This window comes from Lithobates pipiens, unplaced genomic scaffold (assembly GCF_037356315.1).
Source record: "Lithobates pipiens isolate NorthernLeopardFrog02 unplaced genomic scaffold, aLitPip1_a1.2 Scaffold_13, whole genome shotgun sequence".
Lineage (NCBI taxonomy): Eukaryota > Metazoa > Chordata > Amphibia > Anura > Ranidae > Lithobates > Lithobates pipiens.
Window position 1 is genome coordinate 194,035,534 of NW_027507718.1, and position 24,988 is coordinate 194,060,521.

Genomic DNA, 24,988 nt, shown 5'->3' on the forward strand with positions numbered 1-24,988 from the left:
GCAAAGAAGTTTAAAGCAGGGTTAGGTTATAAAAAAAAATCCCAAGCTTTGAACATCTTATGGAGCATTGTTCAATTCAACCTTTGGAAATTGGAAAGAGTATGACACAACTCAAAACCTACCAAGACATGGCTGTCCACCTAAACTGACAGGCTGGGCAAGGAGAGCATTAATCGGAGAAGCAGCCAAAAGGCCCGATGGAGCTGCAGAGATCCAGAGCTCAGGTGGGAGAATCTATCCACAGGACAACTATTAGTTGTGCACTCCACAAATCTTGCCTTTATGGAAGAATGGGAAGAAGAAAGCCATAAGAAGTCCAGTGTGCAGTTTGCGAGAATCCATATGAAAACATGTGGAAGAAGGTGCTTTGGTCAAATAAAACCAAAATTTTACTTTTTGACCTAAAAGCAAAACGCTGTGTGGCGGAAAACTAACACCGCACATCACCCTGAACACATCATCCCCACCGTGAAACATGGTGGGGACAGCATCATGTTGTGGGGATGCTTTTATAAAGCAGGGACAGGGAAGCTGGTTAGAGTTGATGGGAAGATGGATGGAGCCAAATACAGGGCACTTTTAGAAGAAAACCTGTTATGCCAGTCCGGCGGGAAGACCCCCCAAAACGGAAGAAGACCCCAGGAGCTGTGCAATAAATTATTTTGAAACCTTGTGTTGTGTTTTATTTACATTTTTTTCACCAGGTGAATGGGTAGGGGTACATTGTACCCCAATACTCATTCACATAGGGTGGGGGGCCGGTATCTGGGGGCCCCCTGATTAAAGGGGGCTCCCGGATTCCTATAAGCCCCTCGCCCGCAGACCCCGACAACCAACGGCCAGGGTGGTCGGGAAGAGGCCTTTTTCCTCATCAACATGGGGACAAGGTGCTTTGGGGTGGGGGGGCCGCGTGGCCCCCCTTCCCCAAAGAACCCCCCCATGTTGAGGGCATGCGGCCTGGTACGGCTCAGGAGGGGGGGCACTCACTCGTCCCTACCCCCTTATCTGACCGGCCGGGCTGCGTGCTCGAATAAGGGTCTGATATGGACTTTGGGGGGGACCCCCACGCCGTTTTTTTGTCGTAGGGGTTCCCCTTTAAGTCCATACCACGTGACAGGACCAGTAATGTGTCAATCTCGCCCATGGAGGCGGTGACATTGACCTCCTTCGTTAGTCCTGTCTACCTGGAGCCACGGTCAAAATGAACAGACTTTCCTCCGTGTGTGGGCAAGTCCATTCATTTCAACAGTGCGGCGGACTCCCGCCATAGTCCGGCGGACCTAGTCCGCTGGAAAAGTCCGGTTGTGTGTGGGCAGGTCCATTCCTTTGGAAAGTCCGGCGGTTTGTCTGCCAGATAGTTTGATCGTGTGTACGCGGCATAAGTCTGTAAAAAAGATTTGAGACTGGGGCGAAGGTTCACCTTGCAGCAGGACAACGGCCCTAAACATTCAGCCAGAACTACAATGGAATGGTTTAGATCATGGGTGCTCAACCTGTGGCCCTCCAACTGTTGCAGAATTACAAGTCCTATCATGCCTCTGCCTTTGGGAGTCATGCTCGTAACTGTCAGTGACTTGCAATGCCTCAAAGCATATTCATGTGTTAGAATGGCCCAGTTAAAGTCCAGACATAAATCCAATTGAGAATCTGTGGCAAGACTTAATTTATAAAATGAAGTGTAGAGGGCGCTTTAAAGGAATAGATAAATTAACTAAGCAAAAAAAATTATTTGTGACTTGTACTCAACTAACATTTGGATAATCAAAATAAACATTGGAGGGGCACGCATATGAGAGCAGTTTCCCAAAATGAAACCCAGTGGTTGTACAAATTGCGTAGTATGCAGCCATTGGGTATGAATATAGAATGCGCCGTGAGTCCAGGTTCTAGATCCACCATCCAAGTGGACATAGAGTTGGAATATAAAAGAGCCAAGCACAGCGAGCCCGAAACGTGGCGAGCGAAGGGAGCCCGCGTGGGGGCCTTCTAATATCGCCAGCCCTATGTCCACTTGGATGGTGGGGCTACCACCTCGACTCACGGCGCAGGCGCCGTTCATCTTCGGAGATTTTCCGAAGCTTCCTCTGCTCCGGGCTGCGCATGTGCAGTACGGGGCGGACAGTATCCGATGCCAGGACACTATATGGCAGAACACCGGCACCGTGACTGTATAATTATACAATTTCCCTCTCCATCAATTAGTATTGGGGTTTCACACTATAAAACACACGCCCATCAGTGACCAAGTACGCTTCCTGATGACGTAATAACGAAACATACGTAGAGTTGGTACTTGGTCACGTTACTCCACACACTTCCCATCCCTTTGGTTGTTCCGGCTAGGACGGTGGAACGCACGCTAACTATGGGGGCTAGCCGTGAGGCATCCTCCGCTAACAGTCACGTCTGCAGCCCCAGTGCCGGGTCAAGGCATTTTCCTATGTAAGCAGCCATTTGGCATTTATATTTTTAACAATTTTAAATAACAAGGTTACGCTATTGGTTCCTTATTATCCTTCCACATATACCATCTATGATTTCTGCAGAGGAGGGGTTCCCTTATATCCATAGCCTTCATCATTGCAGCAAGCATAACCTTGCTAAAGTCTTTTTCTGATTTGCTTTTTAATTAAAGGGGTCAATATTCTCTGGTAAGCAGATTTAATATAAGAGCAGGTTGGGCGTATTATTATCAACTGGTGAAGGAATATCCACAATCTTTCTTGAAGAATTTGTACACAGAAGTTTCTCAGTATTTCTTTGTATTGACTTTTGGGACTTTTTATTCCTTTCATGCTTTTCTGGCTTTATTATTGCCAGCATTACATGTTTTTATCACCTGCGTATATTTATTTATGGCACATTGCTTATCCAAATGTTAGTAGTTTGAGTACAAGTAGCAAATATTTTTTTTGCTTAATTTATCTATTCCTTTAGAGCACCCTCTACACATCACTACTTAATTAAGGGGAGCAGCTTATTTCATTTTACTTAGTTAGGTTGGTGCGGGGTACAATAATTTTTTTCACAAGACTTGAAAATTGCTGTGCACAGATGCTCTCCATCCAATCTGACAGAGCTTGAGATATTTTTCAAAAAAGAATGGGCAAAAATTTCACTCTAAATGTGTAAAGTTGGTACAGACATACCCAAAAAAGACTTGCAACTGTAATTGCAGAAAAAGGTCGTTCTACAAAGTATTGACTCAGGGGGTCTTAATACAAATGCCTGCCACACTTTTCACATATTTGGAAAAAAATGTGTAAAACCATTTATCATTTTCCATCCACTTCACAATTATGTGCCACTTTGTGTTGGTCTATCACTAAAATACCAATAAAATACATTTACATTTTTGATTGTAATATGACAAAATGTGGAAAATTTCAAGGGGTATGAATACTTTTTGGTATGTTTGGAGTTGAAAAGGTTGGAGCCCAGGTGCTTTTCTTACAAGAAACGCACTTCAAGTAGAAGTCTCTTCCTAAGCTGCCTACCCACCTCTATAGTCATTGGTTTCTTAGCAACTCCCCCGTTGCGAAGAACCGGGGCACAGCGATTGCGTTTAATAAATCCTGTCCCTTCCACCATACTGATAGTTGTGTAGATCCACAAGGTTGCTATGTTTATGTAAAAGGAGGTAATTGCCGATCAGACATTCACATTTTCGACACTATGCAACGAACGCTCATAAACTAACTTTCTTAGATGCGGTCCTAGATAGGTTGGCAGACTTTTGGGAGGGCGTCGTGATTTTAGGGTGGCCTCCTTAATGTCAGCCCTGACCCCCTGATCGATACGTCCCATCACCGACCCACACACTCTTATGCTTTTCTGAAACACTTTTGCAAGGCACTGCAGACCCACCACCTTGTAGACAGATGGAGGGCACTCCATGCTTCGTACAGAGACTTCAGCTACTACTCAAAGGTGGATGGATCATGGTGCATAGATCTCCTGTGTTTGGATCATGGCGTTCTTGAGTTGTTGCAGTTAGCTGAGATTGAAAACGTTACGCTTTTCGATCATGCACAGATCACAGCCACGCTCAATCTGCTAAGTGTGAGCCCCAGGGCTTGGTCCTGTTGGTTGAATGCAAACTTATTGGATGATGTCACAGTTGTTGCTAAAGGTTACTGACACCATCACGCATTACTTTAAAGAAAACGCCTCTGATAGTCTTGGAGAAGGGCTATATGGGAAGGGTACAAGGCAGTGGTACATGGGGAGTTAAACTTTTTGGGGTCTAAACGTAAAAAGGAAAGCTGACTTTCAATGGGTATTGACTGCCCTACAACAGCCTGAGCTTCAGCATAAACACTATGGTGACCCGAGGTGCCTTTTGGACCACCGCGTCTGTAGACAGTTGTGTTACCTATCACATAAATACTATAAACATGGCAACAAATGTGACCGGATGCTGGCAAGAGCTCTTTGGAAGCAGCGTGCCAAAACTCATGTGCATAAACTTCTTGCCCCTACTGAGGAAACTGTTCTACACTCCTCTAAGATTGCCTTGCCTTTTTGTGATTATTATGCAGAACTCTATCATTTGGAAGGTGGCCAGCCTCTGAGTGCTGGGGCCTCCAAGTCACAGGCTATTAGGCATTACTTAGCCCTTGCTGGTCTTCCCTCCCTGATGCTAGAGCAAAAGGTGGATCTGGAGTCTCCTATTTTCCCCTTGAAATTGAAGCCACAATAAAGACCTTACCCATTGGAAAAAGCCCTGGCCCGGATGGCTACACTAAGGCATTCTATGCCAAATTTATCCCACTTCTGCTAAGCCCACTAAGCCGGTACTTTCTTACTTTTGTTTTTTTTGCCAAGGGTGGCCCGATCCCCCCTGAGGTTCTGTTGGCCCATATCACAGCATTTCCCAAAGAGGGTAAGGATCCTGCTTTGCCACAAAGCTACTGCCCAATATCGCTGCTTAACCACTTCCCGACCAGCACACGACGATGTACGTCGACAGAATGGCACGGGCAGGCATATTGGCGTACATGTACGTCCAATATTCGTTGCCGCCGTGCCATCGGGAGCGCGCCGCCGGCGGCGCGCTCCCGCGCTGGTCGGGACCCCCGTGAGTCCGGTCGCGGGACCCGCGGACTTGATCGCCGCGGGCATCCCCACGATCGTCTCACGGAGCGGCCGAATGGAGGAAATGCTGTATAAACAACATTTTTCCATTCTGCCTAGCAACTAGTGACGCTGATCTCTGCTCCATGTGATTGGAGCAGAGATCAGTGTACACTAAATGAAAGCCCAACCCCCCCACAGTTAGTAACACACCCCTAGGAACACTTAACCCCTACACTGCCACCCACTGGTTAACCCTTTCACTGCCAGTGTCATTTACACAGGAATTACTGCATTTATATAGCAGTGATTACTGTATAAATGACAATGGTCCCAAAAATGTGTCAAAAATGTCCGATGGGTCCCCCACAATGTCGCAGTCACAATAAAAATCGCAGATCGCCGCCATTACTAGTAAAAAAAAAAAATAATAAAAAATTATTAATAAAAATGCTATAAAACTATCCCTATTTTGTAAACGCTATAACTTTTGCGCAAACCAATCAATAATCGCTTATTGCGATTTTTTTTACCAAAAATATGTAGAAGAATACGTATCGGCCTAAACTGAGGGAAAAAAATGTTTTTTTATATATTTTTGGGGATATTTATTATTACAAAAAGTAAAAAATAATGTGTTTTTTTCAAAATTATCGCTCTATTTTTGTTTATAGCGCAAAAAATAAAAACCGCAGGGGTGATCAAATACCACCAAAAGAAAGCTCTATTTGTGGGAAAAAAAAGACGTTAATTTTGTTTGGGAGCCACGTCGCACGACCGCGCAATTGTCAGTTAAAGCGACGCAGTGCCGAATCGCAAAAAGTGGTCTGGTCTTTGGCCAGCAAATTGGTCCGGTCTGAAAGTGGTTAACATAGACAAAGATTTTTGCAAAGATTCTGGTGAATCGCTTGAAGTATCTCATGCCGTCTATTATACAACATTCGCACCACGTCAATAATAGCTTTAACCCTTTAAAGATGAAGATGAAGATGTGCACTGTTATACAAGCTGTACACTTAATACTTTACATTGTAGCAAAGTGTAATTTCTTCAGTGTTGTCACATGAAAAGATATAATAAAATATTTTAAAAAATGTGAGGGGTGTACTATATATATATATATATATATATATATATATATATATATATATATATATATATATACACATACACTATATACTATATAAATATATACACACACACACAGTGAGGGAAAAAAGTATTTGATACCCTGCTGATTATGTATGTTTGCCCACTGACAAAGAAATGATCAGTCTATAAATTTAATGGTAGGTTTATTCTAACAGTGAGAGACAGAATTACAACAAAAATATCAAGAAAAGCGCATTTCAAAAAAGTTATAAACTGATTTGCATTTTAATGAGTAAAATAAGTATATGCTCCCCTATCAATCAGCAAGATTTCTGTCTCCCAGGCATCTTCTATACAGGTAACGAGCTAGGATTAGGAGCACTCTCTTTACTCTCTTTGCAACCTGTATATAACACACCTGTCCACAGAAGCAAATCAATCAGATTCCAAGCTCTTCACCATAGCCAAGACCAAAAGCTGTCCAGGATGTTATGGACAAAATTGTAGACCTACACAAGGCTGGAATGGGCTACAAGACCATCACTAAGCAGCTTGGTGAGAGGGTGACAACAGTTGGTGCAATTCGCAAATGGAAGATACACAAAATAACTGTCAATCTCTCTCGGTCTGGGGCTCCATGCAAGATCTCCCCTTGTGGAGTTTCAATGATCATAGGAACGGTGAGGAATCAGCCCAGAACTACACGGGATAATCATGTCAATAATCTCAAGGCAGCTGTAACCAAAGTCACCAAGAAAACAATTGCTAACTCATTACCCCGTGAAAATCCTGCAACGACTGCAAGGTCCCCCTGCTCAAGAAAGCACAGAAAGCCTGTCTGAACTGCTAATGAACATCTGACTGATTCAATGGAGAACTGGGTGAAAGTGTTGTGGTCAGATGAGACCAAAATCAAGCTCTTTGGCATCAAATCAACTTGTCGTGTTTGGAGGAGGAGGAATGCTGCCTATGACCCCAAGAACACCACCCCCACCATCAAACATGGAGGTGGAAACATTATGCTTTGGGGTGTTTTTCTGCTAAGGGCACAGGACAACTTCACCGCAATAAAGTCACGATGGATGGGGGCCATATACCGCCAAATCTCGGGTGAGAACCTCCTTGCCTCAGCCAGGGCATTGAAAATGGGGGCTGGATGGGTATTTCATTATGACAATGACCCAAAACACACGGCCAAGGCAAAAAAGGTGTGGCTCAAGAAGAAATGCATTAAGGCCTAGCCAGTCTCCAGACCTTAATTCCATAGAAAATATGTGGAGGGAGCTGAAAGTTCAGGTTACCAAACGTCAAGCTCAATATCTTAATGACTTGGAGAGGATTTGCAAAGAGGAGTGGGACAAAATCCCTCCTGAGACCTCCTCCTGTGCGCAAACCTGGTGGCCAACTACAAGAAATGTCTGACCTCTGAATGCCAACAAGGGTTTTGCCACCAAGTATTAAGTCATGTTTTGCGAAGGGGTCAAATACGTATTTCACTCATTAAAACGCAAATCAATTTATAACTTTTTTGAAATGCGGTTTTCTGGATTTTTTGGTTGCAATTCTGTCTCCCATTGTTAAAATAAACCTACCATTAAATTACAGACTGATCATTTCTCATATCTCATTGACTTCATATTATATGGTTTTGGTAATATCAAATGAAAATGGAACAAGAAAATTGTATAATGTATGGCAGTGGTTCTCAACCTCTGTTCTCAAGTACCCACAAACGGGCCATGTTTTCCTTTACTTTGCACAGCTACTTTAAATCACTATCAATGATATGGTATTGATAAGAGCTATTTTATCTAAGGGAAGTTCCCAAAACATGGCTCGTTGGGGTACTTTAGGACTGAGGTTGAGAACCACTGATGTATGGCCAGCCTTAGACTGAGAATTCTTTGGCTATGTACCTATTCCTTTTATTTTCTGGAAAGGTTTTGCCTGTTTACACAAACTTGAATAGGACACCATCTAATCCAGAAGCAAAAAGTACAGTGCCTTGAAAAAGTATTTATACCCCTTGAACATTTTCCACATTTTGTCATGTTACAACCAAAAACATAAATGCATTTTATTGGGATTTTATGTAATAGACCAACACACATGGAGCACATAATTGTGAAGCGGAAGGAAAATAAATGGTTTTCAATTTTTTTTTTTACAAATAAATATGTGAAAAGTGTGGCATGCATTTGTATTCAGCCCCCTGAGTCAATACTTTGTAGAACCACCTTTCGCTGCAATTACAGTTGCAAGTCTTTTTTGGGTATGTCTCTACCAGCTTTGCACATCTAGGTCTGGACTTTGGGCTATTCAAACACATAAATATGCTTTGATTTAAACCATGGGTGCTCAACCTGTGTTGCGGAACTACAAGTCCCATGAGGCATTGCAAGGCACTGAAAGTTACAAACATAACTCCCAAAGGCAGAGGCATGATAGGACTTATAGTTCTGCAACAGTTGGAGGGCCACAGGTTGAGCAACCATGATCTAAACCATTCCATTGTAGCTCTGGCTGTGTTTAGGGTTGTTGTCCTGCTGAAAGGTGAACCTCCGGCCCAATCTCATGTCTTTGCAAACTTACAGGTTTACTTCTAAGGTTGCTCCGTATTTGGCTCCATCCATCTTCCCATCAACTCTCACCCTATCCCTGAAGAATAAAAGCATCCTCACAACATTATGCTGCCCCCACCATGTTTCACGGTGGGGATGGTGTGTTCAGAGTGATGTGCAGTGTTAGTTTTCCACCCCACAGTGAGTTTTGTTTTTAGACCAAAAAGTTCAATTTTGGTCTCATCTGACCAGAGCACCTTCTTCCTCATGTTTGCCTTGTCCCCCACATGGCTTCTCACAAACTGCAAATGGGACTTTATATGGCTTTCTTTTAACAATGGCTTTCTTCTTGCCACTCTTCCATAAAGGAAAGATTTGTGGAGTGCACAACTAAGAGTTGTCCTGTGAACAGATTCTCCCACCTGAGCTGTGCATTTCTGCAGAATTACCATGGGCCTCTTGACTGCTTTTCTGATTAATGCTCTCCTTGTCCAGCCTGTCTAGGTGGATGGCCATGTTTTGGTAGGTTTGCAGTTGTGAAACTCTTTCCCTTTTCGGATGATGGCTTGAACAGTGCTCCATGAGATGTTTAAAGCTAGGGATATTTTTTTATAACCTAACCCTGCTTTAAACTTCTCCGCAACTTTATCCCCGACCTGTCTGGTGTGTTCCTTGGCCCTCATGATGTGCTTTGTTCAGTAAGGTTCTCTAACAAACCTCTGAGGGCTTCACAGAACAAGATTAAATTACACACAGGTGGACTCTATTTACTAATTAGGGGACTTCTGAAGGCAATTGGTTCCACTAGATCTTAGTTAGGAGTATCAGAATAAAGTGGGCTGAATACAAATGCATGTCACACTTTTCAGATATTTGGAAATAATTAGAAAACCATTTATCATTTTCCTTCGACCTCACAATCACGTGCCACTTTGTGTTGGTCTATTACATAAAATCCCAACAAAATACATTTACGTTTTTGGTTGTAACATGACAAAATGTGTAAAATTTCAAGGTATTTGAATATTTTTTCAAGGCACTGTATATGATTTTTGAACTTTTAACTTATAAAGTTTTTCTTGCAAAACGCATAACCTACCACCAAAGAACAACATAAAAAAAAAATCCCCTATTCCTTCCTGAAGATCACAGTGATACCCCATATGTGTATAATAATTTTTGTTTATATCCGAAGTAGCATTCAGAAACAATAATGCCCATTTTTTTTCTACCTAAAAAATTTATATTTTCATGTAAACTGACCATTTAAAGTGGTTGTGAAATCAGAAGGTTTTTTTTTTTATCTTAATGCATTCTATGTTTTAAGATAAAAAAAACTTGTGTGCAGCAGCCACTTCAGCACTCCCCAATACCTACCCGAGCCCTATCCATCTGGGACTCTCCTCTTGACTGGCTGAGACACAGCAGCAAGGCCAGTGGCTCCCACTGCTGTCAAAGTCAGTTAGCCAATCAGCAGAGAGGGGTGGGGCCAAACCAGGGCTGTGTGTCTCAATGGACACAGGTAGTTGTGACTCGGCTTGGGTGCCCCATAGCAAGTCACTTGCTGTTGGGGGCACTTGATAGGAGGGAGGGGCTGGGAGAGCTGAAGAGGGACCCAAGAAGAGGAGGATCTGGGCTGCTTTGTTAAAAATCCTTTGCACAGAGCAGGTAAGTATAACATGTTTGTTATTTTTTGAGAAAAAAAAAACAAGATTTTACAATCACTTTAACATAACCCTAACATAGGGAAAATTCAATTAAAATTTAAAAAATTAAACTTTTGCAGGAAAAAAAATCTCTAATTTTACATCACTAAAAAATACATGAAATACTATTGAATCTTAGTTCTTTGGTGCCATAATTTCCAAGAAGTGTGAACCAGGTAAAAGAAAGAATCTAGATACCATGATCCAGTGCCATGTTCCTGCACTGGCCACAGGAAACTGACATCACAATAGCTTTTTTGAGCGGGAGGATCTTTAAAACCTACATAATCTGTCAGTTTAATGTTATGAATCAGAACAATAACAGTCTGACTATACAATGTACTGGATTTGTGTATAGCTTCTATCCCAAGAATAGGTAAATAGACAAAAGTGTTAGTGGGTTTTATTTAGTGACTAGTTTTAAACAATATCCTGTTTTATAAATTGAACTGGAGTTTTAATTTACTAGAATTCACTATCTATGTATCTATATGTATCTATATATCTATGTATAAATAAAAGTAGAACTTGGGATGCTCTCTATAATATAAATCAATTTAGGCTAGAGAGACTACGACTGTTGTACCTTAAATTTTTGCTAATCTTTTGGAAGGTAGTTGCACACAGAAACAAATATTTGACTAATTATTCTAAAACAGCACATACATTTATATGCATACAAGCAAATGTTTGACACACAAAGTACAAAGTACAGTGCATTATAAGATGTTAAATGTAAATTTGCCAATAAAGTTATGGAAAAAAAAGTTCTTAAAAGATTTTCTCAAGCTGTAAACATTGAACAGAGCTGCAATTGGCATAATCTGCAGAATGTGGAAAGTCAGAAAGAAGTACCCATTGGTAACGCTCACAGTTCGCTTCATACAGTTGTTTCTCAAAAACCTATTACAGTGGAACCTTAGTTTACTAGTAACATGGTTAACAAGTGTTTTGAAGGACGAGTAACTTTTCTTTTTTAAATTCTGACTCTGTTTGCGAGTGTTGTCTCGCAAAATGAGCAGAATTCAAGCTAATGGGATGTGCAGTACCGCATTTGGCCAGAGGTGCAGGGGACACTCGGAATGACTGGGAGCCGTTCAGAAATACTCGGAATCACTCAGAAATACTCTGTTCCCAAGTGTTTCCGAGTTCAGCTAAACTGTCCCCGAGTATTTCCGGGGCTCTCCGGCTCCCCCTCCACCTCTGGCCACATGCAGTATTGTATGTAATAGAGGTCAATGTGGAACGAATTATCTTAATTTCCATTGACTTCTATGGGGAAGCTCTCTTTGATATGCGAGTGCTTTGGATTACAAGCATTCTCCTGGAACGGATTATGCTCGTAATCCAAGGATCCACTGTACCAATGTGTAAGGCCTCATATGTACACTGCTGCTGCTAAATGGACATTTAAGAGAAGTTGGGCATTTTTCAACTGCTCCTGAACTCTCCTCTATGTTAGCTTATCAGTACATGTACACATTTATAGTAGTTTCTAGGCAGATGAGTTTAGAGGCTTTTTTTGGAATGCAAAAAATGGGTTCAGAAGCTGAGGTTAGAGGCATTTCAAGTGCCAAGCGCTTCTAAACACAGCTAAACACTGTAACTCGTGTTTAGCCGCGTTTCGTTTACAGCCATTTTTTTATTTTTGGCTATTTTTTAAAAATGCTTCTAAAGCCTCATACACACTATCAGATTTTCTGCTGAGTTTTTCCTTCAGATTTACCAAAACCATATAATATGAGGGCAAACCTTAGGAGTTTCAATGTGTATGCAATCAGGCAGGCCCTTCTACTACATGGTTTTGGTAAATCTGAAGGAAAAACTCAGCAGATAATCTGATAGTGTGTATGGGGCTTAAACGTAAACACAGCAAAAACGTGGCAAACCAGATGTTTTTAACTTGGGTTACTATCTGTCAAGTTAAATCGTTCAGGAGAGGTTGTAAAAATGTCTCGTGTGCATGAAGCCTAAAGCCTCATACACACAATAGATTGTTGGCCAACAAAGCATCAGACTTTTGTCCAAAGGGCATGTGCCAGGAACTTGTCTTGCATACAAATGGTACACAATTGTCGGCCAACAAACAGAACATAGTGATGTACTACATGGAATTTCAGCTCTTGAGTGCCACCATTTAGGCACCTTCTGCTAATGTCGTGTTTGGTGAGCAAGGATTCCAAGCATGCATGCTTGTACTTTGGACTTTTTTGTGACAGACTTGTGTACACACGATACGAAAATCTGACAACAGTCCGCTGAAAATTTACTAGCCTGTCATCCAACATTTGTTGGCAGAACGTTGGACAACAATCGTCTGATGGAGCGTACTAACAGTGGGATTTTAGGCAAACAGTCTGTCATCACAAAATTCCCTGACGAAAATCCTATCGTGTGTACGAGGCTTTAGACTGAACAAATGACTTTGAACAAAAAAAAAGACACACACATGAAATTGGGGTAAAAGTATATTTTTTGTTGAGTGCTGGCAACAAAACATGTCCTCTGTCTAGCATACAAAATTGTATTCAAAATAACTTGTATAGTTTTATATTTCAAAGACAAAATGTTTAAAAATTCAAACACATAACAAGTGCCTACTATATGCATCAATTTCAATAATACTGCATTAACACTGGATGCAAGGTAAAAAAGGGAAAAAACAAGACAAGACATCTGTTTTATATCTTTAACAACACTGGTATTCAAATTTCTAAAGCTACAATTTAAGGCAAATGGTATATATATATATATATATATATATATATATATATATATATGTATATATATATATATGTATATAAAAATTAAAGTATAACATTACATTATTCCTAATGCTGTTCACAGCTTTATGTTCAAAGAGAAAATACCATATTAAAAAGTGAAAGTGAGTGTTAAGCTTTCCAGGTGGCATACACCTTGTTTATCCAAATGCACTGCAAATGAACAGGACATGATGGACTTGATAAAGCTGGACAATGAGGAAAATGTGACGACCCATGAATTACTGGAAGAAGCAATGAGAAGAAAAGCAATAGAACACAGAGCTGAGGGGTGCAGGCAAGACAAGACTACAATAAGAAAAGAATGTTTGTACTGACCCTGCACTAACATATAAAATCTCTAACCTGAAAGGCTTATTCAAATAATATGCAGAGACAATGGATGTCAATAAGCAGGATGATCGTGTACGGTATAAAACAGCTGCAATTCATGCTCTGAGTAAAATATACTATGTGGAGCTAATCTATATACAGAGGCCATAGCACTTAATACATATTACATGCAGAATATAATTCTTTAGAATTTAATAGTGCCTCCACATGAAAAATGTTGATGCTTGCTGCAAATTCATGCACCTGTTTTCAACAGGTACACAAACTTGGGAAAAACATCGACATTTGTCCTGCTGAGGCACATTGGGCCAACATATTCAAATAGATACTAAATCCTCAGCGCAGCTGAGAACTCTCCCTGCCACTGCAGCTGTTAGACAGCGCAGCAGCTTGGGATGTTCCCCATCAGGCCTGCTCCCCTTGTGGTTGACAGCAGGTAATGAGCAGATTTCATAGCCCAGAGACAGTATGCTATTGGCTATGAAATCCACCAACTACCTGCTGTCAATCACAAGGTGAAAGCAGACCTGATGGGGAACTAATCCTTCAGCTTCCCCATCAGACCCTGCCCACTGTCAGCACCACAGGTTGCTAGAAGACTCTCAGCTGTGAAGCCAACAGCATCCTTGACAACCAGTGATAGGTGTGTGGGGAAAAGGGTATCTGCAGCCCTGATACAAAGGGCAGAGATACAGGCATGTTGCCTGTCCCCGGATACAAACTTAGAACTGGACTTAAAACAACCCCCCCTTCTTACCCCGCAGCCTTCTGGGACACATGACGGGTCCCAGAAGACTGCGGGACTAGTCACAAAGCTTGGCTCGCACATGTCCAGTCAGAAACTGGCTGTGAAGCAGCAATGCTTCACTGCCATTTTCTTCCAGTTAAGATGATGGCCCAAGGAGCCCATTGAAGAATCGGCTCAGGTGTGGACTTTGGGGGAGACTGGAGTGCTTCTTAAATACCCTCCTGACCCCAATAAACTCATAGCCTTCCAGGATCTGTACCAGATCCCTTCAAGATAGAGCTTCAACTCTGCATAATATAGTAGGTAAAGTAAACAGAGTTTGCGACATAAGCCCAATATAGTGGTGGTCTGGCTGGAGGAAGTGCTACTGAGGATAAGAACTTACCAGCATCCTCTCTACAAGTCCCATCTACCCCGTATTCATTGTTAACATACAGTCCCTGGCAGGGATGATGTGGCTATGCAGGCACAGCCACAAACCGCTGCGCTTAAAGTGATTGTAAGGGTATTTATTTTTTTTTTTTAAATAACAAACATATCATACTTACCTCCACTGTGTAGCTCGTTTTGCACAGAGTGGCCCCGAACCTGCTCTTCTGGGGTCTCCCGGTGACCCTCGGGGCTCCTCCCCACATCTGCCTGGGGAGTACCTTGCGGGCGCACTCCCGAGTCCAGCATTCGGCATCCATAGAGTAGTAAAACGGGGGGCTAGGTTGACAGTGACTACCAGGTGTTTTTTCACCTTAATGCATGATGCATTAAGGTGAAACAACACAAATCTTTACAACCCCTTTAATTTATACCCTAAATATAGTTTTAACATGAAACATAGTATAAATTATGGACTGTGCTTATAAACCCCCCCCCCCCCCCCCCCATGGCTGCTTTAACGTTACCCTAAAAAAATCAGCTCTACATGCAGTATTCACATTGTGACTACTCTGCAAGAAGCTATGGCATGTTTGAACATTAGAGATAAGAAAAATATGTTTGTCATGCATAGAAGTGTCTCTTCTTTTATCCCCTGCAACTCATTTTTTTTTTTTTCATTCAATCCTTCTGAAGCAGTATTAGTGAATGAAAGAATTTTATGGTTTGATACTACTGACAAGACCTATTCTTACGCAAGCTTTTTTTAAGTTACTTGCATGTTCTATTTCTAAAGTATTAGAAATACACATCAGCTTATTCTTTGTTATGCCAGCCCATATTTTCAGCACTCAGCAATTGTACCCAAGAAGTCATTAGACCATACTATGGATATACTTACGTGCTGGAAGGGGAAGCGCATCCAAACAGATAGCGGGGAAGCGATTTTACTCCGTGCACAGCCAAGGACTACTGTGGAAAAAAATAGAGACAGAAAGAACGACATACAGGTGCAGGGCTAATGTGCTAAACATGGCCCAGGGATAGGTAATGAATTTAAGGCTTGAAAGATTCACCGCATAAATTAATTGCATGAATCGTATACTTGGCTTTCTTCTCCACATAAAAATATGTCTAATTATATGTAAAAAAAAAATTGTATAAACAGTGCAAGAGTTTAGAAATCAATATACACAGCTATAATCAAATTAGCAAACAGTTGGGCTAAAGGCAACTATCCTATCAATTTTATGTAGGTGGTTTCCAATCAGGTGGGTTTCCAGCTGTGCTACCAGAATGACTGGATACTCACACTTCTATCCAACCCTGGAGGATCAGAGATCAATCAGACATTCTGTGTGCTGAAGAAATCATACAATTACAATGCTACATATCAGGAACTGATCAATGCAGCTGAAATTCAGCTCACAAAATGGCTGCCTGCACTATGAGTAGGCAACAATTCACATTAAGGCTGAAATTCCTGAGATAAGCCATGGTTTATTTGACAATATCTAAACTACAATGTGAAACATGGCAGAAAAAAAATGCCCAAACTAACTGAAAAAAAAAAAATCTTAAAATTTAATTTAAATGTGCAATACAGACACAGCAAAAGCAGCACACAAATAGACAACCAGAGCATGATTTTTCAAGAACTTATGAATGAATGACCAAACATAACGAATGGTTAGGAAACTGGTTTATGATCAGATTTCTGGCCCTACATTATAACGTAGCCTATAGACTCTAGTGTTTCTGGTCAGTGATGTTTGCATAGTGGTCTTTTTCATTCCTAATGCTACCCAGAGCCATGTTTAGTTAGTGAGAAATAAAATCAAACACCACCCCCATGATGGTAATATCAAGTATCAAAGATGCATATTGGATGCATTCAAGCACGCTCGGCTTACAAGCGATGGGATCAGCTGCAGGCAGAGTGGGATGTGCATTTCTGGAGGAGGGTTGGGAAAGGGGAGTGATCCAGGTGAGCTTGTGAACAAGAAAAGAGACAGGCTACCTAGCTATGAGCAGAAAGGATCAGGTAAAACATCATCAGAAGAGAAAGAAATCCAGAAGTCAATAGGTAAACATGGGTCGCCACTTCTTGGAATGTATCAGAAAGGGTAAGGAGCTGTCCAGAAAAAATGGCATAGAAAGAATATAAGACACAGTTTAGTCATTTTTCTTACCATGTATGCCAGTACAACATCTGCTTGGGGTGGCAATGTGGACAGCTTACTCTTAAACTTGAAAAGAACAGCAATGGATAGAAGTCAAGGAGCTCCTTCACACTCATACATACACACATCCTGCCCACTGAAGTAAAATGTACAGAAGTAAGGAATACTTAAAAATACATTTATTGGAGCTCTGTAACACTTTTATAAACCAGGAAGGTTCTTGTTGCTTTGTAAGCCAGTTGCCTTGCCTAACCATAGTGCACCACAAGGAAAAATTTAGGCCCAGGACACAGAAAATAAAGCAAAAGCATGAAGCTGCTGCAGTAAGCCAAGACCTACAATGCTGCCATAGCACCCTCTCTATAAAAAATAGAATACAGGCTTATTGACAGGAACGTGGGATTTTTTTTCTTTGCTGTTATATGCTTACAGTTAGCAGCACCATTTAAAAAAATCACAAATTTGTCAGTTGCTTTTTGTCAGTACCACCTTAACCAGGGTGAAATGTTTTATATTACTGTGATGTCAGATTTCAGCAAATTAGATGTGCAAAGCTGAGTGGAACAATTCACACTGGTAGTTTAGGGGAATTAGAGATGGTTTTCTAAGACAGTTTTAGCCATATGAGCAAACTATTTACAAATTAAATGAGAAATCAACACAATATGTAAATACCTAGTGAAAAAAAAATCATTTATCATGATTTTGTTCAACGTTCAACTGAATTTTTTAAGTGGTAGTCACGTTTAGACTGCTCATTAGTCAGCTGACTAAAAGCGGCCATTGTCTGACGTCCGAAGAGCAGTCCTGTTGAGGGGTCCATTCTAAATACATGCAGGTAAAATCTTCAAGGATTAGATGGGTTTAAGCCAGCAGGAGCAAAAGTGTGACTGGCAAAGGCACACATTTTTGCCATTCGGCGCAGACCAGGCTTGGCAACATTCACTTCCCAGCAACAAAACAAAGAGTCCAAATGCACGCAAGTCTTTCCCACGTGCAGCCAAACATGATGTGTTTAGTGAGTAATTAGTGATCTGTGTCGAGGAACACAAATGGCAGGGAGACATTACTGCAAAAAGCAGGTGAATGGCAGGGCATCCTGGGCTTGGCACACTTTATGTGAAGCTTGCGCTGTAAGTTAAAAGAAAATAAAAACAAAACACACACAAAGGGGGAGACATACAAAAAAACACTCACATTAGAAATGGAAAACTGGAAATTAAAGAAAAAAGTATAAAACAAAACACAACAAAAAGAGAACCATTCATCTTTGGAGAAGATGGTCCTACCTTGATCATATTCGCATTGCACAAAATACACACAAATAAATATCATCAAACCAAGAAAATTGATGGTTTATGTGCCAAGCTCCTACATTTATTGATATATATATTTTACTACACATCATTGGTTAGCTGCCAAAATGTTAAAATAAGGTTTAATGTATAACTGGAAGAACATTTTGACCAAACATTGCTAGCTGTCACTGAAACCAGGGGAACAATGCCAAACTGTCACAGAAATGCAGCACAGTAGGAAAAAAAATGAAGACTTATGCAGGCCATACACGGTCGAATTTCGAACGAATTTTCTTTTCAAAATCAGAAAATTCGTTTTTTTTGTGATCCGATGATGCCACCATTGATTTTCGAAATTCGGCCGACCTAGCCTTCAATTTCACCTCATGTTGCTACAGAAAAGAATTTTCTTGGCTGGGAATCTTCTTTTCTCTCCGTACATTTTCTTTTCTCATTACATTTCTCGCACGATTCTCCCATCATTGATTAGAAAATCGTTCGTTTTTCTAAAAATTTCCAACATGTCCGATTCCTCAAATTTTATTTCTGAACGAAAATCGGCTGTTGCTGCAGCCCACTAATGGTGCGAAATTCATACGAAAATTCTTAGATACGATTTTCGAAAGAAAATTCTTTCGAAATTCGAACCGTGTATGGCCAGCATTAGAAAGGGAAATGAGAAGAGATGGGGATAAAATGAGAAAGAAGAGAGACATGAAAGGAAGACTGGAAAAAGGGGGAAGGAATAAAAAGTGGCGTAAAAGAAAAAAAAGAGAAGAAAACTTTTGATATAGAGTAATCTATGTGAGAGCTTGACACATATACCAAATGGATGGACTTCCATAACGCAGGTGTAGAAAAAAAATTCTGTTAGTACAGCATGAAAAATAATTGCCTAAAACAACGTAAACCCTTGCATTTTTTTACAGTTATATAGTGAAGCTTCATATACAGTAATAAATATGTTGCTCTTTTAGGATTTTTTTTATTTACATTTTTTTTTTTTTTTTAGATGCCAAGCAGCACGTTGGGGAGATGGACCAGTGCTCTCACACACACAAGCAGCAGTCTCCACCATGCTGCCAGCACAGGGTATTTTACTTCTTGCTACAGCACTAAGTAGCTAAAAATCCTAAAAAGCCAGTATACTTATTACCATATATAAATCCTGACTGCATTACAGCAATAAATGCAGATGGTTCAATTTGGCTTTAAAAACAATACCCACAGTACAGTCAAGAATAATAAAAAACAAATTGCAAATATTTAAATAGCATTTAATATGTAGCGCTTATGATTTTTGATTTAAAAAAAAAAAAAAATGATTATTTAAACCAAGGATTACCCCAAAGAAGTTCCCACGTCATTTATGATGATTTCTATAAATACTCCCAAAATAGATTTGATTTCCCATTTTAAAAGGATTCCATAACTATCCAACATATTTATATGATTGCTGGGATCAGCACAAAAAAGGGCAGTCTCTGATTTAAATGATCTGCTGGTACATATTTTAGTAACTTTTCAGAAATGAAAATTTCTACACAAAGACTAAGGATCTATTAAATGTTTCAATCCATTAAGTTCATTCCAATTGAGCATAACATAACAAGTAATTCCTTCTGACAGCCATGGTATAGAATACTGTTAAAACTGGCAAACATACATATTTATAAATATACTGAACATATATAAATGAGCAGATCGAATAATAAGATACATGTGTCCATTCCTACAGCTATTCTAACTTTGTACAAGTTTTATGTCACCAAAAAAGATAAGAAAAGCCAGTTCTTTTACTGTTGGGAAATATAAAAACAAATACTACATGGGGACTAGAACAGTGAAAAATGCAAGAGGGGAAAGGGTAGCTTCTCATTTTGTCCTAGCACACAATATTTATTAAAGAAAAAAAAAAAAAAGAGAGAGCCAGGCCACATTTACAGCCAGGCCTGTACCTTTACAGGATTTTGCCCCTACTGAGCAATGTTATAGACTACCTAGATTAACCAGACACCTAGTTGTGACATGAGAACCGCATTCACTGTTGTACACCAAGCCAAATCCTCAACATAAATGGCTCTTAAAAAAAACAAAAAAACAGTCTGCATTATTGCTTTATATATTGAAGGCCATGTTACAAAGAGACCAGGGTCTCAGTGCAAAGAAAAGGCCGATAATCATTATTGGGCTGCATTTGTTGTTCACTCCAATAAAGTACTTGAGCTTACCCTAGTGACAGGCGACATGCTGTAATGCAACTATCTTCACTATTGTATTTATTTTAAATTTGCCAACGAATTACTTCCTATTTAGCATAAAACAAGAACTTGGACCTCTGGTTTACAAGTGGAGTTTTTCAAGTATTTCCTGACAACTTTTATTAAAGGAAGATTGATATGTTTAATTTAAAACAAGTAACTTCCTTCTTTGGACACACATTTCTGTATATCGTACAGAGACAACTGAGTCATTTTTGATGTTCAGGAGATCAAAAGAAAATGAGAAAACAAGTTAGTGTAAGAGTTATTAGCACATGCTTATACAGACACACACAAAGGAAGTAAAATGTTACTAACGAAAAAAAAGGGGCAGTAACATCCATTTCCTGGCATACAGACAGGACACAGGCTTTTTTGAAACATTACAGCTGGGTTATTTGCCAGTACCTCCAGTTTATTAGACATTAGGAAAAAAAAAAAGAAAAGCTATGTAGAAAAGAAAAGCTGTGTTATTTTCAGCTAGCCTAGTTTTGTAGTAAGCAGTAGAAAGATCATAACAACAGAAGGGAAGACCCTGTGCCCTGTATTGTATTCAAGTAAACAGATTTTACTGGCAAGTCAAAAATCCTATTCTCCTGATCATACAGTAAAGGACACAGGCTCCTTTAAATCATTATGACTGGGATGTACAAAATGAAGTCCAACTAAGGGGTGGGCAACACAGAAAATGATGCCAACTGGCCCAGATGGCAACAGGTCAAGGGGTGATTAACAGACTTACAGAGCAGATTGTAGCACCTTAGATCTGAAAGCGACATTAGAGCAGGGTTGAATATCCCCCTGGTAAAACTTAAAGTGTATGTCCAGCCTAAAACTAAAATCCCTGCATCTACAGACATCCACAATCTAACACTACCATATCCAGACCTGTAAAGAAGAAATCAACCTACATACTTTTTTTGAAGCCGATCCGGTCTCCAGCAGCAGAAGCTCTGTGGAGGACATGGCCTGACAACGGCTGTGAAATGAATGGGAGTGACCTCACCCATAGAGTTATAATGGGGCTTCTGTTGTCGGCGGTGTCATCTGCACCCGTCTCCACAGCAAAGCCGCGGCTAACAGCTCAGCGTAGGATTGGCTTCAAAAAAGGTATGTATATATACCGATTTCTTCTTTACAGGGCTAGATAGGTTAGTGTTATATTGTAGCTGTCTGTAGATGTCTGTAGATGAAGGGATTTTAGTGTTAGGGTGGACTTCTACTTTAAAACGTGTGAACAGAAACCTAGGTGGTCACCTTGCAAATCTGAGAAACTGATGCCTGATGCTGAAAAGCCCACAAAGCACAAAAATATATGGTAGGGTATACTTTAAGGCCTCATACACATTGGACGTTAAAATAAAGTTCTAAAAACATCAGTAGCTTTGTAGTGAGTTTTTCAACATTTTTGCAATAACGTTTCTTAGCTTTTTTCTGCATTAGCATTTTTTTTTTAAAGAATAAAATATTATTTTTCAATGGATCAAAAACATTAAAAACTACTGGTGAGTGCCGTTTTTGAGTGTTTATCGACATTTATCAGTGTTTTTATAGCTGAAAAACCTCTCCCAGAACCCACTAGTTTTGGGGTTTTTTTTTACTGCTCAAAAACGCCACTGCCCAAAATTGCTGATAACAGCCTATGTGTGCATGGACACATAGGAGAACATGATGGAGAGTTTAATGACTGTAGAAAAAAACGTCTACTGCCAAAAACAGCAGCTGTAAAAACATCAAAAAACATCCAGTGTGCATGAGGCCTAAGCCCTTGTACACACGGTCGGAGATTCCGACAACCAAATCCGTCGGAAAATTCAGACGGATTAATTCCGGAAGAGGTCCGGAAGTGATGTTGCATACACACGGTCGGACTAAGTTGTCAGAAAATCCGATTGTACATAATGTGATGACGTTATTTCATTACAACGGGACTACGTTCAGGCTAGTAGCCAATAGCTTTGGTCTAGGAATTTGATCTGAGCATGCGTGGCACTTTGTCCGTCGGAGTAGGCTACACATGATCGGAGTATGTCCGATAGGAGCATTTTGTAGGAAAATTTTACCGGCAAGTTGGAAAACTTGGTCCGTCGGATATTCCGACAGAAACAGTCCGATGCAGACCACACACAGTCGGAATATCCGACAAAACGGTCCGATAGGAAACATTCCGTCGGAATCTCTGACTGTGTGTACAAGGGCTAATAGTGAAGAGAGGAACCTTATGTTTCAGGCTGTAGTGTTTGTGTGTTTGATCCACCTAGCACTGGTGAAGCGAGAGGCAGGGAGACCTTTACGCAAACCTATAGTAAGCACAAAGGAGGATTCCAATTTCCTAAGGGCCAGTTCATACCAGATGCAGTTACGTGCGCTTTTTTTCTGCACTAAAAACGCATGCACAGTGTTTTTCCATGTATTCCAATGGCTCAATTTCACACCATGCAGTCAGTTTCCGGTGCAGAAACTGACCAGAAACTGACTGCATTGCATGCATTTTGTACAGGAAAAAAGCACACAGAACTGCATGGAACTGCATCTGGTGTGAACTGGCGCAAAAAGCAGCAGAAGCTGAGAAGTAAATTCTCACAGCTCTGCACCACATCCAGATAGTGGGGAGAAATTACTGTTTTGACGACGCTTCCGCCCTGCAGTGATATGGAGACGGGTGGGGGCCATCTTCCATACCTAGCAAGGGGACAAACGCTATCGCCTCCGCCACTGCCGATGGCTCTGGTAAGCGCCGGAGGGCACTGGATCGCGACAGGGGGGCCCTCTCCGCCGCAGACCACTTTTATCTTGTAGCGGACCGCCCACTGAAGACGAGGATACTGGGGTTATGGCAGCTAGCTTCTGCCAAAACAACGATAGCCTCCTTCAAAGTCATCAGGTAAAATGACGGTGGGTGGTCTGGAAGTGGTCAAGGTGTAATGGCTCGGCCCCACCCCCTCTCTCCTCATTGACTCTCTGACTTTTATTGACAGCATCGGGAGCTGCTGTGCGACTCAGCCCATCAGGAGGGAGAGTCCCAGACCATCGAGTCTCTCATGCAAGACTTCTGGATCGAGATGTGAGTATTAGGGGGAGCTGAGAGGGGCTGCTGCACACACAAGGTATTTTATCTGCATGCATAAAATGCAGTGCTTCTGCCTTTAAAACCCATTTAATAAGGAATGTCACCTTAGGCTCCAAAACAACACTGACCTACTGCAACACCAACAAAGGCTTCCTACAGGAGAAGGTTGCTAACTAAAACATCCTCCTTGTAGAGGTCATAGCCGCAAGAGAGGTCACCTTTTGGGTAAGGTCAAAGTACTATCCCTAATAGGTTAAAAATATGGTTTCGAAAGAACGGAGAAAACCAGACTGAGAACCCAAAGTGACACAGGGCAAACAAAAAGGGGAAAAGATGTAAATTACTTCCTAAACAAACTCCCTAGAGAGTGAGAGGCCAAAGATTTCTGAAACAAAATGGCTAAAGGCAAGGTTTGCTCTGAATGGTACTCAAAGTCAACTTTAGGTCCAGACTGGAAGAGGGACAGGATATGTACCAGGGAAATCTATAGGATGAAAGATTCTCGACTCACACGAAGCACATTAGGCCTTCCATATGCGGTGGCAGACTTTCCAAGAAGTCAAATTCCTAACCTTCAAGAGGGCAGAGTTAACGAAATCTGAAAGGCCCCCATCTCTGAGGAGTATGGCTTTAACAACTGTGATGTTAAAGCCAGCAATCAAGAAGCATTATGGAACACAGGCCCTTGGCACAGGAGTTGTGAATAATATGGAAGGGTCCACAGAGCATTTGCCAGGAGCTTGAATATGTGTAAACACCAAGTCCTCCTAGGTCAATTCTGTGCAATGAGGTTCACAGGGATGCTCTTATCAATTATGTGGAGTAGGCAAGGAAGAATCAGGATGGGCAGAAAGGCATAGATCAAGTAGGACTTACTTCATCTAAGTGCCCACTGCCAAAACACAAGGTTCCCTGTACTTGGCACAAACCGGTCCAGTTTGTTGCTGAATTTGTAATCCAAGAAGTCCACATCTGGTGTCCTCACCTGTGGATAAGGGCATGAAAGACCTCTGGATTAACAGCCCTTTTCCAGCGGATCCAGCTGATGATGACTGAGACAGTCTTCCTGACAATTTTTCACGCCAGGGTTGTTGACGGTGAAAAGGACCAGAATGTAAGGTTCTGCCCAAGAGAGAATCAATTTCAGTTCCCTTAGAGCAGCACAACATTTGGCTCCTCCTTGTTGATTGATGTAGGCAAAGGTTGTGGCATTGTCAGACTAGATTCTCATTGGATGTCCTCACAATAAAGGATCCCAGTGTTAAAGGGATAACTAAATTGCTCTGAGTTCCGGAATGTTTACTGAAAGGTGGGATTCCTCCGATAACCAAATCTCCATTACAAATAGAGTTTTCAGGACTTCTCCCCAGCCAGAGAAGCTGGCCTCAATCGTAATAACCTTCTTCAAAATGTGGGGGAAAGGGCTTCCCTAACTCCAGCGCTGGGATGGAAATTCACTGTGCTAGAGTGGGAGAGCGAGAATCTTTATAGAAGGTGGCTTGTCTCAG

The 24,988-nt window shown here is 41.1% G+C and overlaps 1 protein-coding gene across 5 annotated transcripts in view; it reads right to left on the bottom strand.

The window, feature by feature from the left end:
- Window positions 1-24,988, bottom strand: part of SEPTIN11 (septin 11) — a 174,262-nt gene that overhangs the window by 10,357 nt on the left and 138,917 nt on the right. Inside the window, exons 10-11 of one of the 5 annotated variants that reach the window (XM_077476076.1) lie at window positions 15,570-15,637; window positions 12,891-13,070 (exon numbers count right to left, since the gene is read on the bottom strand). In XM_077476076.1, the coding sequence (XP_077332202.1) occupies window positions 15,616-15,637 (22 nt within the window). In that variant the 3' untranslated portion in view covers window positions 12,891-13,070; window positions 15,570-15,615. Of the gene's footprint in view, window positions 1-12,890; window positions 13,071-15,569; window positions 15,641-17,015; window positions 17,983-24,988 lie in introns of those variants that run through there. The other 4 variants (XM_077476074.1, XM_077476075.1, XM_077476073.1 and 1 more) reach the window with 4 other exon arrangements.